Genomic DNA, 20,914 nt, shown 5'->3' with positions numbered 1-20,914 from the left:
AAAGCATCCAAAATGTTTGACGTTAGTGATACAACTATAAATACAGATACAAAAACTTTTGAAAAAAATATTTGTTTATTGATTATTGATAAGAAATAATTTTAAGTTCAAACGGAAAAAAAATCATAATATATAGATCACTCCACAGTACATCCAAACGAAAACTGCCTGGATTGTAAAATGAAAACACCAAACTGTGAAGCAAAACAAAAAAGTCGCTCAATTAAACTCTCTGAAACAGTGGCCGGAAATCAACAGGGGAAGCTACGATCGCCACTAATGATGTTCCATTTAACGACTACAATAAAAATACAAATAGCCCTCGCGACGGTCGAGACAAAAATTGACTAAACACGGCACGTGGTCCCCACTCTTTGGGAAATAGCTGTGTGAGGATTCGAAGCACTTGATACTATACTACTCCCCGCCACCCTCGAAGCCTTCGCACACAGTGTTGCCTTCAGTTATACGGGACGCTCTGAGCAGAGCGGACGTCTCGCCAGCTCCTCCCGAACTTTCTGTTACGTCACACGATATAGCCCGGGGTGAAATTCGGTGTTGTGTTCCGATTTAGTGGGATGGTGATTCAATGATACAAGTGAAATGGTGCGACGGTTGGTAGACCGGCGTGTTTCGTTCACGCATCTGTGCACTGTCTTTCTATGGCTGGTCACCTGCTTCAATGGTAAGTTCAGCTTAGGGTCAAATTTAAGGGGTAGTAGAGTAATTCGATACGGTTGGTTGACTCCAACGGTTACTGTCGGTTTCCCTTGTTTGTTTAGTTTTAGGTGAGTTCGTATTATTATTTTAAATTCACTTAATATTTTTGTGTACGTCTGAATTTTGAAATCGCTGCGGGCTAGTTCTTTGAGTTTTAAAAAACAAACATTCTATTAGCCAGTCTGGGTTAGGGTTTATTATTTGAGATTTCTAAACTTCTGTCGGTGAAGAGTTCGTGGAAGTTTTGACAGATACGTGTTTTGCTTTTTTTTTCTTATTTCAATGAAGTTTATTTTTGTAGATTCTGTGTAATGTTCAAGTTCTACGATCTGGAAGTGACGATAAATATTCGATAAAGCTTTCAGTCCGTGTCACCGTTTTCGTTTCGATTGAATGAAATCGAATAATACGCTTTACGATTAATTAATCAATGTGAACATGAGGCATAATGAATGGGTGACGATTTGAAAGGTATTGAGAAAATGAATTAGAACAATTTTTTAAGAAGGATTACGAAAATATTGGTTTCGGTGTTGGTTTTGAAGAGTTTAAAATAAAAACCGTCAAAGTAAATGATTGTATGAATTCCGCTAGAGGTATATATAACATAGTTCGATTTTCTATACTAATATTATAAAGAGGAAAGATTTGTTTGTATTGAATAAGCTCCGAAACTGCTGAACCGATTTGAAAAATTCTTTCACTGTTTGGAAGCTACACTATTCCCGAGTGACATAGGCTATAATCTTTTTTGAAAAAAATAATAGGGATCCTTACTAAAACTCCAATAATATAACCCAACGTGTAATTTTTTTTCTAAAATATTCTTTACATCACGTGCCCTGCGAAAACTATTGATGATAGAATAAAATAATGTACTACGACTTTCTAGAACACATTATTATTTACAAAAAGTGTCGTGACAGCATATATCTAACTATTATAGCTATGCCGCAATAAGTGTTCTTTTATTTAAAAAAAATAAAACAACGTCAAATATCGTTGAAATCTTTGTTAAAGACCCGAGCGGAGCCGGAGCGGGCCCCTAGTATTTAATAAAATCAAACTATTACATATCGAATCGAATAATAAATTTTGTTATCCGTTCATTCGTATTTGTGTGTGTTTTCACGAGTGGTATTATACAATTCATATAATTAAAAACGGCATTACTGCTTAATCTGGAGTTATTTTATTTTCATTTTAATGTTACAGACGCTTAGCATAGAAAGAAGTACAGTATCTTATGGTCTGGGGAACCCTCTCATCGTAGCCGCTGGAAACAACATACCCGACCCAGTAGACCGAATGGTAAACCGTCGACGTCATCCAAAGCACGTCATTACGGATCCTCCTGATCCATTAACGGTGCTTTTAGGCACCACAAGCACCGGTCACTGTCCTCGTCGAACCCGTCGCTTGCGACGAAGGGCTCGACGAGCGAACTAACCCATAGACACAGCCCACTGAGTTTCTCGCCGGATCTTCTCAGTGGGTCGCGTTTTCAATCCGGTGGTAGATTCTGCGAAGCACTGCTCTTGCTAGGGTCAGTGTTAGCAACTCTCCGGTTGAGCCTCGTGAGCTCACCTACAAACGTTAGGGTGAAGCTGAAATAGCCTCTCAAGGCTATCAGCATAGGTAGGAAAAAAAAGGTCTGGGGTTCGTTTGGTCCCATTTGGTATGCCAACCACAATCCGCGGTTCATTTTCATATAAAGATTCTATTTATAACCAGCAAGCATCTCCTCTATTAGACAATTGTAGGATGATTTTTTTTGTAATTACGCGCATAGTTAAATACTTGTTTTTGAGTATTTTAATGTTGCTCTTTTTTTATTGCATAGTTGGGCGGACAAACTCACGGCCTACCTGGTGTTAATTGGTTACCGGAGCTCATAGACACCTATAACGTAAATGCCGCTACCCACCTAGAGACATGAGCTGTAAGGTCTCAGTTTATTTAACAGTACAACGGCAGCCCTACACTTCAAACCGAAACGCATTACTGCTTCACGGCAGAAATGGGCAGGGTGGTGGTACCTACCCGTGTAGACTCACAAGACGTCCTACTACCAGTAAAATTCTTAGAATATAGTTGGCACTATCGTCCAGAGAATGTTGACAAAATATCTCATCAAAAAATTTCTTCCCATTTCTTTATATAGTTTACAGCTCTGTGAACAGATGGCTCTATATTGTATCCAGAGAATTGTTTGTTATGGGCTAATTAGTAGGTACAGAAGTTTGTTTACTAAATAACATATTAGTAATCACTCTACTCTACTCTTACTCTATTAAAATTGTAGGAAAAATTCGTAGCAAAATGTTTATGTGTTTGTGAAAACATGATTCCTTTTTGTCAATACTTTAGTAAATGAAGACTTGGATTAAATAAAACCAGTTCCCCGTTCTTTTCTAATTCACTACGTCAAATAAACAAACCTGATACCTATATAAATATAAGAATTATAAGAATATTCCTTCTTATAAATATAAATCTAAAAAACATATTATGTCATAAGGGATTATAATATAACGGAAGAGAAATAAATGGTCAATAATAAATTTACGAATACGTAAAAAAGTTTTTCATATGAAACACGTACAACTGCCGATATCAAAAGGGATTATGATCGACGTAAAGAACCAGATTACGGACCTTTTCAATGGGAATTCCCTATTTTTTTCCTTCTCATTGCCGAAACCTTTTTGTATTAGAAGCTAAATGATTATTGAAAGTATTATCGTTATGATACGTTTTACGTAATATGCTGTTTCTGCATGAAGTTCAAAGAATTTGATTTACCAGATTATTTCTCTTTAGCGATTAGACTTTTTTGGATTTTGAATTGCTTTTTTTAAATGAAGCTTACAGCTTTAGCTTTTCCGAATGACAAACAGAAGAGAATACATAGAATTGGTTTGCATTTTCCGAAATTTTTGTAATGAAATATAATTTGTCTTCTGCGCCTAAATAAACTTAATTAGCTTTGAGAAGTTAATTTGCGTTCCACGAATACTTCTCTTTGTGTATCAAATTTGGCTCAAAATTTTCACATACCTGATTCCGAATATTCACATAAACTAGTAACGTTGCAAGAGTTCTATGTCCCATTCTCACGGATTGTTTGGAACCTCTGGGTCTGCGGAGGGACTTCGGTTCCCTCTGTATTTTGTACCGTATGTTCCATGGGGAGTGCTCTGAGGAATTGTTCGAGATGATATCGGCATCTCGTTTTTACCATCGCACCGCCCGCCACCGGAGTAGAGTTCATCCATACTACCTGGAGCCACTGCGGTCATCCACAGTGCGTTTCCAGAGGTATTTTTTGCCACGCACCATCCGGCTATGGAATGAGCTCCCCTCCACGGTGTTTCCCGAGCGCTATGACATGTCCTTCTTCAAACGAGGCTTGTGGAGAGTATTAAACGGTAGGCAGCGGCTTGGCTCTGCCCCTGGCATTGCTGAAGTCCATGGGCGACGGTAACCACTCACCATCAGGTGGGCCGTATGCTCGTCTGCTTACAAGGGCAATAAAAAAAAGGTTTTTACTGTATGACTTCAAATAGGTCTGGTTAAAGCAATTAGCAAAAATAGAATATTTAATTCAGGATTGGACAACGTAATTTACAACTGACCAAAACTTAATTGGATCTTTGCTAAAATATATATACACTATAGGCATTTCGAAATTAAAAATATTTTACATTTATCCATATAATAATATATTTTGTAGACACCACTTTACTGGTGGTAGGACCTCTTGTGAGTCCGCACGGGTAGGTACCACCGCCCCGCCTATTTCTGCCGTGAAGCAGTAATGCGTTTCGGTTTGAAGGGTGGGGCAGCCGTCGTGACTATACTGAGACCTTATAACTATATCTCAAGGTGTGTGGCGCATTTACGTTGTAGATGTCTATGGGCTCCAGTAACCACTTAACACCAGGTGGGCTGTGAGCTCGTCCACACATCTAAGCAAAAAATAAAAAATAAAAAAATGTTCTTAGATGGTTCCATTTGTTAGAGCATCAACATAATATCTAGAGATACAAAACATAGATATATACATTGTTAAACTCATATCGAGCAAGATCGAGGGACTGCTACTTAATAGCCTTTGCAGTAGGCACTTGGGAAAGACTAAACATTTTTTTTAATAAGTAGTTAGATACTAACGTGTTAGGTTTTTATGAATAAAAAAAAGAACCTATTGAAGTATAAAACGTATATTTTCTTAAAACGTTATTATCTTATATCTTATCTTATATACATTTAAACGAGCAATTCTTGTATATATATAATCTGAACCTCGGAAACGGCTCCAACGATTTTCATAAAATTTTGTATACAGGGGATTTCGGGGGCGATAAATCGATCTAGCTACGATTCATTTTCAGAAAATGTTATTTTATTCGTGTTTTCAATAATCAACTCTTCCCGATATCTATTGGCGAATAATAATACTATATTTCTTAATTGAGGGCAACTAGCCGCTTTAAAGACACAACAACATGGCGTTATAAAAAAAAAACCGAGCAAAGCTTGGTCATCATCTAGTTTTCTTAAAACGTTCATTTACAAAAACGAATCCTTGTCGAAGATTCTCCTTTGATTTTTTTTCTCATAATAAAGTATACTACCACGCGGAATCAATTTCCGAACGACGAAATATTTCAGAGTTCGTTATCTTTGTTTGCGGTTACATTGGATTTGATTCTTGGGAAAGGACCATTTTTTTAAATTACAAACGTTCTCGGTCGAATCATTTTTCGGTGAATGTTTCTATACGTATTTTATTTTAAGCTAGCTGCCCCGGCAGACTTCGTAGTGCCTCAATAGATAAACCCAAACTTTTGTATAAAATAAACTTAAAGCAAACAAAAGGAATCCGTCCGACGGGGGACAAATCAAAGGGAAAACAAAATTATTATTTTTATTTAATTGCGAGCATTTTCATATTTAACTACCTTTTAAATCTTCTCTGGACTTCCACAAATAATTCAAGACCAAAATTAGCCAAATCGGTCCAGCCGTTCTCGAGTTTTAGCGAGACTAACAAACAGCAATTAATTTTTATATAATATATAGATAGACTAGCTGACCCGGCAAACTTCGTAGTGCCTCAATCGATAAATAAAAGACCCAAACTTTATTTAATTCCAATTTTCATATTTATCTACCTTTTAAACCTTCTCTGGACTTCGACAAATAATTCAAGACCAAAATTTGCCAAATCAGTCCAGCCGTTCTCGAGTTTTAGCGAGACTAACGAACAGCAATTCATTTTTATATATAGTTATATAAGTAGAGATACGGATGGATTTTTCTTTAAATTCTGTTATCGGTCAAACAAACAACCCAAATGGCGTCATATTTCTTAGGACATAATTCCTAGCCCCCTTCTACTGAGAATAACCAATACTCAAAGTTAGTGGTCGGCAAACCGCGATTCGCGAACCGCACGAAGCTCTTTGACGCCTCGGTTACAAGTCCTCCGCGAAACGCTTAGTACGAGCGCGGAATATTACTTATCTTGCCTTGTAAGAGACGGGTGAATATTTTTGAAACACAAAGCTATAAAAATATATGTAAAAAAAAAAAACGGTTGTCTGTAAAGTCGGTTTACTGACGATAGTTGAACGTGACAACGTCATAAGAAATAAGAAAATATTGATGGAATGGTTTCATTTTTCAAAAGAAAATTTTATTTATTTGATAGATATTTTGTATAGATATAGAGAAGGAGGTAAATGAAAATTATTAATAAATAAATATTGGACCTATAAATATTGGACGAAAACATGTAAATGTATTATTGTATAGGAGCTGTCCACGCGGATGCATGGCTCACTGAAGTAGGAGAGAGACAGATGTCGAGCGCTGCCGAACGCGGAGGCCGATTGTGCCTCTTTGTCGCTCGTTGCGCGATCTCGCTTGCATTTCAAGCCTTAAATTGAACGCCTCAGAGCGAGGTAACGCCGCATGAGTAATGGTTTTTCGTGCGTGCAGCCGGCTCCATCGAATTATAAGACGTTGTCACGTCAAAAATTATATTTGGCTCTTTGACAAGATTGCCGTCCACTGCTCCAAGTGGAAGCGGGAGAGCTAAGTAGCAACACTTTCGTTATTAGATTAGTACATTATTATTTACGTATTACCGGAATATTACTGGAATTTACTGGTGGTGGGACGCCTTGTGAGTCCGCACGGATAGGTACCTACCACCACTCTGCCTATTTCTGCCGTGAAGCAGTGATGCGTTTCGGTTTGAAGGGCGGGGCAGCCGTTGTACTTTAAAAACTGAGACCTTAGAACTATTATCTCAAGGTAGGTGGCAGTATTTACCTTGTAGATGTCTAAGGGCTCCGGTAACCACTTAACATCAAGTGAGCCGTGAGCTAGTCCACCCAGATAAGCAATAAAAAAAAATATATATATACTAGTGATAGTTTGAGAAAGGCGTGGGTCTTTTGATAAATAGCTGAAGAGACGTTTCCCATTATGTTGGAGTGGCAACCAGAATTCCTCTGTTTCAGTATATCAATAATATTATTGAATAATAATGTTTATCCCACCCTTGACATCAAAACGCGTGATTGCTTCACAGTCAAAATAGATGGTGAGATTCACCCGAGTGACGTGAATCCAGCGATAGATAATTTGCGATCATAATATGTTGCTCAACTAAAATAACACAATTTTAGTATGGACGGAGGAGATTTTACTCTACGCCCACCTTATTGATTGATAGACTATAGCTACGTTGTAAGTGTTTGTTTAAATTTTTAGTATTAACCACACTATTGTCTGTAATGAAAAGTGTAAAACAGCTGAGCAGTGGTCTAAGCGTCTCCTGTTATCTTTTTTTTTTTATTGCTTAGATGGGTGGACGAGCTCACAGCCCACCTGATGTTAAGTAGCTACTAGAGCCCATGGACATCTACGACGTAAATGCGCCACCCACCTTGAGATATAAGTTCTAAGATCTCAGTATAGTTACAACGGCTGCCCCACCCTTCAAACCGAAACGCATTACTGCTTCACGGCAGAAATAGGCAGGGCGGTGGTACCTACCCGCGCGGACTCACAAGAGATCCTACCACCAGTAATTACGCAAATAAGAATTTTTGCGGGTTTCGCTTTTATTACACGTTGTTATTCCTTCACCGTGGAAGTCAATCGTGAACATTTGTTGAGTACGTAATTCATTAGAAAAAATGGTACCCGCCTGGGATTCGAACACAGCTGTATCGCTCAACACGAATGCACCGGACGTTTTATCTCTTAGGCCACGACGACTTCAAAATATGTCTTCAAATTATAATCGTTAATATAAAACAATCCATGTCATGCTTTAGTAATAACTCAATTTGGTACCCGTGATCAGTAAACATAGCCTATATAAACATGTCCGTGTAGCTGAATCACAATTAGGTACATACGACTTTGAAATTATAGCCTTCGTAGCGGAGGAATTTGACGTCAGTTTTTTTGTTCATTTAAAATGGTGACATTCATTTTTTTGGCCAAGAGAATAGAAAACATTTTTGTGTTATTTTTCTCGAGTCGCAAACGTCTCTTTGGTTTTGAATTTACGAATCGAGCTGGTCTTGCGTATCACGTACGGTTCGAGGCTAAAACATAAGTTTCTGAGAAAAGCTTTGAGCTGTCAGCGTGGCTTAAATCGCTGGACTGATGAAAATATTTTGAAGATGTTTTTTCATGTTTAATTAGATGCTATCGGATTCCCTTTAACCATTATTGACGGTTAAAATAATCGCGATACTAATGTCGATTACATAGAGAGAAAAAAAAGTATTTTTATAATTGCAAATTTAAAAAATACCAGAAATTTTAGGGAGGTCCTTAAGTATGTTTAGAGTACTGTGATAACAATCAGTATAGAATAAATTTTATATTATTATTATTTAATTCAGATCTCCATTACAAGATTAGCACACAGCTCATTGTGTGTTAATCTGGGACTCAGAGGTTGTCAGATTTTTTTTATTGCATGTATGGATGGACGAGCTCACAGCCCACTTGGTGTTAAGTGGTTACCGAAGTCCATAAGCATCTATCACGTAGATGCTGCCACTCATCTTGAGATATGAGTTCTAATGTCTCAGTATAGTTACAACGGCTGCCCCACCCTTCAAACCGAAACGCATTACTGCTTCACGGCAGAAATAGATAGATTGGTGGTTCCTATCCGTGCGGACACAAGAGGCCCTACGGCCAGTAATTACGCAAAAATTTATTGATCAAATATTTCATTCTGATATTTATTGATCTCTATTTTAGCAGGAATGATAATTGCATTAAATAATAAGAGCGTAATTTACCATTTTTAAATTGGATAACAGTATTTGCGCAACTTTCCCTAGATCGATTTGGTAAATGATAAAGTTGCTAAGACAACTGGTCGTTTTGACACTTTCGAGATTTTCCTTTTAATGTTGTTGATGTTCGTGGATTCGTGAAATTTCAATTCTATGCCTTACTAACCGAGTACTAAGTCGAGTTTAGCATGATATCTTGTTAATTAAAATAATTGAACTGAATTATTTTTTATAGACTTTTAAAATTATTAAGAAAAAGACTGCGCAGGTTGAAATATTTTAAGTATCCCATAATGTTCCCTTACAACTCTATCTGAAAAAAATATTCAGAGGAGGACTAACAAGTTCTTCTTTTTTTTGCTCAGATGGGTGAACAGGCCCGCCTGGTTTTAAATGATCGTCGGAATCCATACCGCCCCACCTACCTTCAGAAAAGAGTTTTAAGTCTCAGTTCTGTTTTACCACGGATGCTCTACCCTGCAACTGGCTTCATGACAGAAATAGCCAGAATACTGGTATGGTGGTAGGATGATAAGTGAGCCCACACATCATTCTACTACCAATGATGATAATAATTATTCGTGATAAATTCACCAGAATACTGTCTTTATATGAGACTAGCGACCCGCCCTCGCTTCGCTTCGGAAACATTAAAACACACATGAAACAAAAAAAATAAAAATAAAAAAATAAATAAAAAAAGTAGCCTATGTTCATCAGGGACAATGTCGGCTTCTAATGGAAAAAGAATTTTTCAAATCGGTCCAGTAGTTTCGGAGCCTATTCGAAACAAACAAACAAACAAATCTTTCCTCTTTATAATATTAGTATAGATTGAAGCTTCAATTACGACTGTCCCAACGTAATAATTCTGTATTATTATTTACAAAAAGTTTCTATACAATTTCGGTAGTCATAATCAACGCCTCCATCACAGTAATTCTTCTTTTGACCTTCATTTAACATCTGGTAAATTAATGGCTTGAATGGTTACCAGCGCTATTGAACTTTAGTACTAACGCTCGAATAGAAGCAATGGACTAATAGAATATGATGGACCGACCAAACAAAGGCAGCTCTAAGCGGTCCCGTTAACGAGTGCACAAGAAGGGCCGCGGTACGCGAGGAATGGCGAAAGGCGAGGAATGGTGAATCGCACTACTACCCGAAATGATTACCACGACCACTCTGCCAAAAGTGCATACGACTGGGCGTAGCAGGAATAGTCCCTTAGGCTACCAGCAAATAGGTAGGAAAAAAAGGATACCAAACAAATGTAAGGTTTGTTGTAAAATAACTATATTATAAATTTATCATGTTAAAATTAGAAACTTTCGCAATGCCATGTGGCAACACTGTTGGTGTCCCCACTGCTTCCAATGGCAGCAGTGGGGACGAGACATAATAAAAAAAGCGGTGGTCGGAAAAAAAGCGGGCTAATGGCGGTGTATTCTATAGTGAGCACATATCCAAAAGTGGTAAAGTGGATTTAAAAAATAAACGAGGACAGATTGAGGAGAACTACTGCAATCTATGTGTTATTTCCTGACTGCTGGAAGTGAAGTTTTACACAAATTATAAACAAAAGTACATCCAGACCACGAATACAAAATACATTTCATAAAAATTATAGTTGCGATTTAGTTGTTAATATTGTTTTAAATTAATTTAAAGTTTTAATTGAGCTCGATGGTTTTGCGCCAACTTATACAAAGATATGAATACATATTACACTATGTGAGTTATTTAAAACTCCAGCACCTGCCTGCGTGCTATGCAAGGCAAGCGTGCCGCTAATTGAACAAGTCACAAGTTCGATACTGGACACGCATCACTTCATTTCCTGTTCCTCTGAAATCTGATTAGGAATACTCACGGTAGGTATTCATTTCGTTGGTATTATTCACTAATGAATGGTTTAGTAGCTGCCATATTTCTATATTATTGCATTAACGGGTGGAGAAGCTCACGGCCTGGGTATATAAAGTTCCAATTCTTTAACTACCGTGCCTCACTTCAATTCGGACTTCACGACAGAAATAAGCTAATATCTACTCTTTTCTTTGGTATATTGGTAAATCAGTTCACAGTCCACTTTCACTTGGTGATAAGTGCGTAACCTTGCACGTGTAGATTTCACCAACCTACCTGTTTCTATTGGAAAGCCGTTGCATTTTTCGGTTTGAAGGACGGGATAATCGTTAAACAATAAAATTGCGGTTTTGACTTCGTGTTTCCAGGGGGGTTATTCACGTTGTGATGTCCATCCACTCAAAACCAGGTAGGCCATGAAATTGTTCAGCCATCGATATCTATACTTATATATATAAAAATGAATTGCTGTTCGTTAGTCTCGCTAAAACTCGAGAACGGCTGGACCGATTTGGCTAATTTTGGTCTTGAATTATTTGTGGAAGTACAGAGAAGATTTAAAAGGTAGTTAAATATGAAAATGCTCGGAATTAAATAAAATTAATAATTTTGTTTTTCTTTTATGTGTCCCCCGTCGGACGGATTACTTTTGTTTGTTTTAAGTTTATTTTATACAAAAGTTTAGGTCTTTTATTTATCGATTAAGGCACTATGAAGTCTGCCGGGTCAGCTAGTAATGAATAAAAAACCGTCTCCTCTAGCTTCAGTTGCTACTTCAAAGTAAATACTTCATTATCGGTTATCAAGCAAAACAACTGCTCTGTGCTTGCAAACCCAATTCGCCCCTTGATGATCCTTACATTGACTTCAAATAGGGCTGAATATATCGGGGTGGGTATGGTTAGTCATTTCCCTAAAATATCCTTGGGCCCGCGGTCTACTCCTAATATCTGCAGACGTTCAAGACCCACATATTCCGCGGTACTCCTAGGCGCGGGCAAATCTTATGAGGTTCGTCCCGGAAAAACTAAAGCGTATGGTTAGTCATAATCGCTGCACCTAGAAAGTCCTGGTGGTTGCAGTAGAGATAACTAAGAGCTATGTTATTCGACATCTTCAATGAGTAAGTAGAAGAACAGATGATCATCGTTGATAGTTCTTCTCAAGAGGCAGACGCAAGGCTTGTCAAGGTTGTAACGAATCATTTACAGCACACGCATTGTTGACAAAATTGGATGAGTGCTATGTCCAGCAGTGGAGTGTATAGGCCGGTGTAATAATGATGATGAAAGTCGCCCGTTCAAAGCATTGAATTAGGGCGCGCACTAAATCGCGGTTACAACTCTAAAGCAATTTCGTATGCTACATAAAAATAAAGTTTTGATAATCACGACATTGTTCTAGTAACAATCTAACCAGTCCATATCGCTGGCAATAAATCATTTGACAGTGACAGTAAAAGAGCAGTAAATATAACGAGATATGATAACTGCGATTCCCTGAAGATTTACGACCAATGAAACAAGTTTTTCAACCTATATAAATTCGGAGCTTAATGTTTCAAGTTCGTCTGATTACGGTTTCGTTATGGTATTTTTGTTCGTTGATTTCTGGTGGTAGATTTGAAGATGAACATATTGGCCGTGTGCTTGTTAATAGAATTATATAATATACATTGATTTATGTGACTGTGCTGGAACTCAAGCTTCTACGGCATGTACTATTTTTTTCCAAGTATTCACGAACGGTTTTCATAAATAAAATGATATAAATTAATTTTTGTAATTAATCGCAGCAGGTCGATTTTTGTGGCCACATGAGTAGGTGGTGCTTTTATAATACCTTTGTGTGTGCAGATAGCATAAAAAGTGGGTTTTGTTAAATTTTAGTAAATGAAGTTTAAAGATAAAAGCAACAGAGATACTAACGTTAAAAGAACAACAAAAACAAGGCAACTATAAAGAGCTATCGCAGCGGTGCTCTTCAAAAGGGGTCGCCCTCCGAACATCACTTCGAGCATCCCACTCCGTAGTAGGCGCGCAAACACCTCCGCCGTTAGTCCCATCACTCTCTTTGGCCAGCCCATTCCGTGGGTCTCGAAGGTCAAATATCTAGGCGTCACCCTCGACAGAGGGATGACATTCCGTCCCCATATAAAAACGGTACGCGACCGCGCCGCGTTTATTCTAGGACGACTCTATCCAATGCTTTGTAGTCGAAGCAAACTGTCCCTCCGTAATAAGGTAACTCTCTACAAAACTTGTATACGCCCCGTCATGACGTATGCAAGCGTAGTGTTCGCTCACGCAGCCCGCACCAACTTGAAATCCCTTCAGGTTATTCAATCACGATTCTGCAGGATAGCCGTCGGAGCGCCTTGGTTCCTTAGGAATGTGGATCTCCACGACGACCTGGAGCTCGACTCTTTTAGTAAGTATCTACAGTCGGCATCGCTGCGCCATTTTGAGAAGGCGGCACGACATGAGAACCCTCTCATCGTAGCCGCTGGAAATTACATACCCGACCCAGTAGACCGAATGGTAAACCGTCGACGTCGCCCAAAGCACGTCATTACGGATCCTCCTGATCCATTAACGGTGCTTTTAGGCACCACAAGCACCGGTCACCGTCCTCGTCGAACCCGTCGCTTGCGACGAAGGGCTCGACGAGCGAACTAACCCATAGACACAGCCCACTGAGTTTCTCGCCGGATCTTCTCAGTGGGTCGCGTTTCCGATCCGGTGGTAGATTCAGCGAAGCACTGCTCTTGCTAGGGTCAGTGTTAGCAACTCTCCGGTTGAGCCCCGCGAGCTCACCTACTAACGTTAGGGTGAAGCTGAAATAGCCTCTCAAGGCTATCAGCATAGGTAGGAGAAAAAAAAAAAAAGTGCGTCAACCACACGTTGTTTGAACAACTGATTTATAGATGGCGCTATCACACACATACGGCGCCGGAAGCTCGCCCCTCTTCCGGTCGGGCTCCGAAACATGCGTATCGGTTTATCTTTACTACATTTTGGTTGTCGTTATACTGAGCTTGGAGTTTAAATAGAACAGCTACAGAATACTGTTATAAGGCCCTAGATATTAATTTGGGTTGTATTGAAAGCATACGCTACATAGGTTTCGACCTCATGTCTCAAGGATAGGTCTCAAAATTTCGGCATTCGTTCTAATTCTTCAATGCTCCGAACACATTTTTTTTTATTGCTTAGATAGGTGGACGAGCCCACCTGGTGTTAAGTGGTTACAGGAACCCATAGACATGTACAACGTAAATGCGCCACCCACCTTTAGATATAAGTTCCAAGGTCTCAGCACAGTTAGAACGGCTGCCCACCCTTCAAACCGAAACGCATTACTGCTTCACGGCAGAAATAGGCAGGGTGATGGTACCTACCCGCGCGGACTCACAAGACGACCAGTAATGTGCTTTTTTTGTTTATCTATTTACTTTAACGACAGTACATAATAAAACAATAAAACATAGTCAATTAATAGTGGGCTGCTGGATCGTTACAAAATGTTTTCGATTCGAAATTACAAAAAACAACATTATTACATTAGACAAACATTAATTTAATTTCTAATTAATAATTAATGAGTTTTCGTGATACACGTTACGTTTGATGTTTTCGTTTCAAAGCTGTTAAATGTTTTTAAATTAATGAGAGTGATCTAAAAACGTTTTGAAATGCAAAAAATAAATAGGTTTGTAAAAAAATTAATAACGATTTTATACTTAGCTTAAATATCTCATTTATGTTTTATTAAAACGCCAAACCTAACCGAACTGTGAGTTTTGTTAGCTGTATGTAACATGTCTCTTTATACAAGATGCCTTGCAATAGTTTATACGTCTCATAGAAGGCAAGAGTGCCGTGGGCCACGCCAGCCAGATGGTCAGATCTGGTTAAGAAAGCGGCTGGTAGTAGTCTATACCACGTGGTCCATGTCATCCGTGATCGAGTCCAGGCGGGTAAGTACCACCACCCCGTCTATTTCTGCCGTGAAGCAGTAATGCGTTTGGGCTTGAAGGGGGGGGCAGCCGTTGTAACTATACCTGAGACCTTAGAACTTATATCTCAAGGTGGGTGGCGCATTTACGTTGTAGATGTCTATGGGCTCCAATAACCACTTAACACCAGGTGGGCTGCAAGCTCGTCCACCCAGCTAAGCAAAAAATAAGTGCATATAAAATTTTCTTTATTGGTTTAATGTATTTTTTATGCATAATTAAAAAAAATTATTAGGATTCTGCACTCCTTCTATACATTCTCTATAAGTGCCTTCAATTTTATATAGATTTAATTTTCATTTTCGAAAATAATGAACACAAATACAAATGTATGCTAATTATTTACATACATTACATAATATAATACATTCACTTCAAAATGAAGGAGCAATTTCAAATTGGACCGGCAGCATGCGTGTCCCAAGTTTGACTTTTTGCCGAGAAAAATGATGTCCTTGCCTTATGAATATTTAAAAGGTAGGGATGTGGGCAAAATGTTTTCACAAAGGCTCATTCACATTGATTTTTATACTATTATTTATTGTTTCTTATAATCTGAACTATAAGATAATTAGAACTTTAATTAGTTGATTAAGTTTTTATTGGTAATGCTACTATAATGTAATGGCTAAAGGTAACAAAGTTTTTCATGACCTATGCACGTGTAGTGTTATCTCACGCGGCCCGAAGACACTTCTAATTTCGTTTCTGCAGGATAGCCGTTGGAGCACCGTAGTATCTGAGGCATGTTGATCTTTAAGACGACCTAAATCTAGAACGGATACGTAAGTATCTTAAGGAAGCGTCAGAACGCTATTTTGATAATGCGGTGTGACACGATAATCCTTTATCGCGGTCGCTGCCAATTACCGATCCGATTATCCAACACAGGCAACGGGGCAACGCAAAGCTGCCGTTGCCCAAAACATGTCTTGTCAGGTCCTCCGGATCCGCTCTCGGTGCTTTTAAGCTCTTCAAACATCGGCCACAGTCCTAGTCAAACTCGTCAATTACGACGTGCGAACTAACCTGAGTTTCTCGTCGGAACCTGTCCGTCACTTATCGTTCTATGAGTAGTTCAAATAACCAACCAACAGGCTTTCAAAGATTTTTAAAAATCATATTTTTTTGATCTTTCACGTATAATTTCGGTCATAGAGCAGCTAGTATACTCCAGCTTACAAGCTTAGTGTGCTTACAAGAATCCGTTATCAATTTAACTAATCATTAATGCATATTATTATTGAAAATTAAATAAAGCACACTTAAAAAAAACGTCATAATGTCTTTCAGGCTAAAATTTTCTGTTGTCGAAAATTAAACCTTATTATTAAATAATTAAGCCCTAGGTTATGTGTTCCGTTAGGTCAAATGAATTGAAAAGTAAGTTTTCGCTTATCTCGGTTTCGACTATATTCTGTGTAAGCGAGCCCTTACACAGGTGTATGCAAAAAGAGTTTTGTCAAGCGCTATTTGGGTAGGACGGGTCTTTTGAAATATTCCGTATATTTTTCCGGTTCCTCGCTAGGAGTTAGCCGTGACGTAAGACCTAATTTAATTTACATCTACTTTACCTTCTCTTGTTATTTTGACGAGTTTGTCGGGTTTATAAACTATGAGCTTGGAAAAGGCCTTTTTTGTATTATCGTATTGAATGTTAGCCAAATTTGTCCAAATTACCTAAATTGTACTAGAAAGTGCAGTCGAATTGTATTTGGTATATAATTTAAAATTTTTAAAGCGTAATACATCTAATTAACGAACAAAATATCAAAGTGTTTTTAATCGGCGGCTAATTAAATTAACTACACTTTTTTTTACATTTACTTTGTAATCGTATTCCTGTTTTATTGAATGTTTTTTTAATTTGAATTTTTTATCAAAACTTGGGTTATAATTGCATTTTTAACTCAAATAATCTGCCTGATCCCAAAATACTGCGAATTACCTCTTTTTGTATGTATTGTAAAGATACTAAATGTCAATATTTTTTTTTAATTGGGTGTTTGTTGGCTATCTTGGTCGTGGCGATGAAAACGGTAATGTAGTCGAGACGTTTGAAATAATAAAACGAAAATAATAAACGCCAGATTGAATCATAAAAGCAATTTTGATTATGTCCACGACTCGTGAAAGCCGAAGGAAGTACTAGAAAACAATTAATTTGGCAAATTGAATGTCGAAGTATTTGCAGTCCAATGAGAAAGATAGGTACCGTCATGGAGAAATGAAATTATATTGATAGCAACTACTTTTAAATATACACGCAAAATATGTTCACGAACGTATTTCATGACATACCGATCACATTGTATAATAAAAATCAAACTTCATCTAAGTATATGTAGCTATTATTGTGTGTATACTTATAGATGTATGTTTGTAAGGAATTTGTATATGTATATGTGTGTATGTATGTATGTATACATATACATATATGTCGGAGATGGTCAATAGTTTGGTAGCTAAACGAAGTCTGAGACTGCATTAGTTTGGTAGCTTAACGAAACGGACCACGATTCTTTGGATTTTACGATCCATTTTTTTTTGTATTTAATGTTTCGCATTGTTTCTTTTGCTGGTGTATTCTCTAAGAATACTCTCTCTCTTTCTCTCCCTCTATCTCAAAATAAAAATCATGGTAATATTGTAAAAAATATTAACACACATCCAGTTAAGATTTTTGCTAAATTTTGAATTCCTTTTTGGGGTTTACTCTCTATTGTTACTTTGTACTCGATCCCGAACAAATTTTGTCCTAAAAATTTAACAGTAGCCCTTCTAAAAGATTAATTAAATACATGCTCTCATTCAAGAATTTGAAGATTAAGGCTATGTCGTTTAATATGTAAATTCACATCAATGTCTCACATACACTAGTTATATGTTAGTTATATGTCGACTGCAGTCTTATTAAAAATGGATATCAATTTAAAATGCTGTAGAGTTTGATCTCTAATTTTAGATTGTCTTATTGAAAGTTAATTTAAAATCTCTGAAGTACCTTTCAAAGCCCACCTTCAATTCGCCTACGTCACTGAAAATGTGTGTCTTACTGTGTCACTTCTTAATTGAGGTCGATGGGTAAACGAGATCTTGGGAACCTAATATTAATCGTCCGCTATAGTTTATCGAAAATAACTGTTAACTTTTGATTAAAATACTGAATTGCGACGATTCCCAAAATCTATTTTCATTTTTGTTCTTACGTATTTCGTGAATGCGAAATCTATCCCCGATTTAGATTTTGGGACTGATGAGGAGCTAACGTAGGTTTTGGTGAAATTCAACCTAGGTCACCAAGGATAAAGGTAGGTAATGAGTTCACCCTGTATGCCAACAAAGGGGCAGTCCGAAGCGCAATCAATACCGTGTTTTTCCGCATAAACCATAATCAATAGCATTTAACACGTGAACTTTCATTGACCTCCGCATTTATTGGTTCTGAAATTTCACTTGAGATCTATTGCTGGCTGTGGCGGTTAGCCATCATACAACGCAAGATGCAATAACAGATGGCTGAATCTCGCTTACGATATTTTCAAGATAAGCTTGCATATACATATACAAGTTCCGAACAATAGCATTCGGACCGTCGGTCTACCGAGCAATATCACCCGCTCCGTGGAAGATCTTCCTTTCGTCGTCAAAACTCCAAACTGGCTACAATATATTAAAATTTAATTAGTTCGGTAGTTTTTCAACTGAACAATGTTTCCTATTTATGTTAAAGTAGTTTAATAAGTATTCCCATATGGCTTCGAGAACAGATAAACTACGCCATATATTAATTGCTTTACAGTAACTTACATCTCTCAAACCTGGCTACATTGAATCACAGGGGAAACAAAAGTAAACACAGACGAAAGAAATTCATGTATGCATAACCAAAATTTCAAAGGTCTAGATTTTTACTTAGTACCTACCTACTAGAATTATAATTACTAAGCATAAACCCAGAGAAAATCCTTTTATTAACAATATTTTCAACAATTGTAACAATATTGTTAACAATATTTTCTGCTTTTTAATAATAACAGTAAATTATATTAGTAACAGTAAAAATAGCAGTAAATAAATTAATTCGTAGAAGTTTGGAGGCGAAGTCGAAGAGCAGGGACCTTAATTAGATTGTCATTTTTCTCGGACTATTTCTTGCGACTGTGCCAGTCATTTTTTTATGTCATCTTCCCAACATATTAATGGTTTTCTTTTGTAGCAACTCGCGGCCTTTTCCTGGTCGAATCTGCTTTGTTCAATCTGTGATTATTGACAAGTGCTAAATCCGACCCATTTACATTTGGCCTCCTAACATGACTCATAATATCAATTGCTTTTGCCTTTGTTGTGCATTTTATTGTTTTATTGTTGCATTTTATTGTTTTATATACAGTGTAGTTAGGCTAGTTGGAGAACCTGAATCCGGCAGAGCAAGCAGCAGACTCCGAAATTTCGAAGTCGTCGTGGCCTAAAGGTTAAGACGTCCGGTTCATTCGTATCTAGCGATGCACCGGTGTCCGAATCCCGCAGGCGGGTACCAATTGTTCTAATGAAATACGTACTTAACAAATGTTCACGATTGACTTCCACAGTGAAGGATAACATCGCGTAATAAAAATGAAACCCGCAAAATTATAATTTGTGTAATTACTGGTGGTAGGACCTCTTGTGAGTCCGCACGGGTACGTACAACCACCCTGCCTATTTTTGCTGTGAAGCAGCATGACCTTAGAACTTATATCCCAAGGTGGGTGGCGCATTTACGTTGTAGATGTCTATGGACTCCAGTAACCACTTAACATCAGGTGGGCTGCCACCCACCTCACCTCACCTATTCAATGAAAAAAAATAAAAAACTCCCATTTGTTAAGATTACTCACATACTTTTTGAGTTATTTGTATAGTATCAAATACTTTCTCCCAACACCAATAGCAATAGAATTGAACGCACAACCTCACAGACTAAAAAACAAAGATACTTTTTTTGAAAATAAATTGAGTCAACCCTATTTCACAAAGCATAAAACATCACGTAAAAAACTAAAATGAAGGTACGACGCTAATGCTTTATACTTTATCCATTTGTGAATAAAATATGAGTAAGACAGGGGGCTAAACGACCGTCGTCCAAATATGAAATCGATCAAAGAAATCACATTTCATCCCTATGAGGTAGGGTAGGTATGTTAGATAGAAGATATTCAGAATACAGGGTGCAAGAGAACGTTCTTTGAAATTGAACTGCAATGAACTCTAAATGTTTACTTAAACAAAAAAAAAACAGTATACATTTAATAAGATAGTCGTAAATACATATGTTATTTTAGTAATTTCAAATGTGAACATAACGCGATAATGGACGAGATCCGTCATGCCGATCCCACAAATCCGTTGCTGCCAATGACCAGTTTGTATTTGTTTGTATTGTATTGCATTGATGTATTGTATTCAATAATGATTAATGAAATACAATTTTCAAAACCTGTTTTTTTAAAAGTAATGTTATTGTGCTAGGAATCACTTTTACTATCAAATAATAAATAATTTTAATTTTTTTATTTTTTTTTTATTGCCTTTGTAGGCAGACGAGCATACGGCCCACCTGATGGTGAGTGGTTACCGTCGCCGATGGACTTCAGCAATGCCAAGGGCAGAGCCAAGCCGCTGCCTACCGCAAATTATAATAATTAATAGTAATAAATAAAATTGTTTTATTTTTTCGGCAACTTTCAGATACGTCCTGTATAATTTAGTACATGTTACAATTGTGTAAAGTTTCGAATAGTTTTGAAACCATGGCTCGTTTATTTTATCATTGTTTACATTTCTTTAGGCAATTTAGTACTTTGTATAATTTGGACAATTATTCAACCGATCGTTAATATTTTTAAGAACACAGAACACAACATATATGGTAGTGTAATACTCAAGATACTGAACGTATTTAGAAACATGTTAATGA

The 20,914-nt window shown here is 37.4% G+C and overlaps 1 protein-coding gene across 1 annotated transcript in view; it reads left to right on the top strand.

Moving 5' to 3' along the window:
• Positions 1 to 462: 462 nt before the first annotated feature.
• Positions 463 to 20,914, top strand: part of LOC105841896 (uncharacterized) — a 109,870-nt gene continuing 89,418 nt past the window's right edge. Inside the window, exon 1 of the mRNA XM_012691674.4 lies at positions 463 to 685. Within this exon, the coding sequence (XP_012547128.1) occupies positions 604 to 685 (82 nt within the window). The 5' untranslated portion in view covers positions 463 to 603. The remainder of the gene's footprint in view (positions 686 to 20,914) is intronic.

Source organism: Bombyx mori, chromosome 13 (genome assembly GCF_030269925.1).
Source record: "Bombyx mori chromosome 13, ASM3026992v2".
Classification (NCBI taxonomy): domain Eukaryota; kingdom Metazoa; phylum Arthropoda; class Insecta; order Lepidoptera; family Bombycidae; genus Bombyx; species Bombyx mori.
The sequence above is the reverse complement of the archived record's forward strand: the minus strand, read 5'-3'. Positions and strand labels throughout refer to the sequence as shown.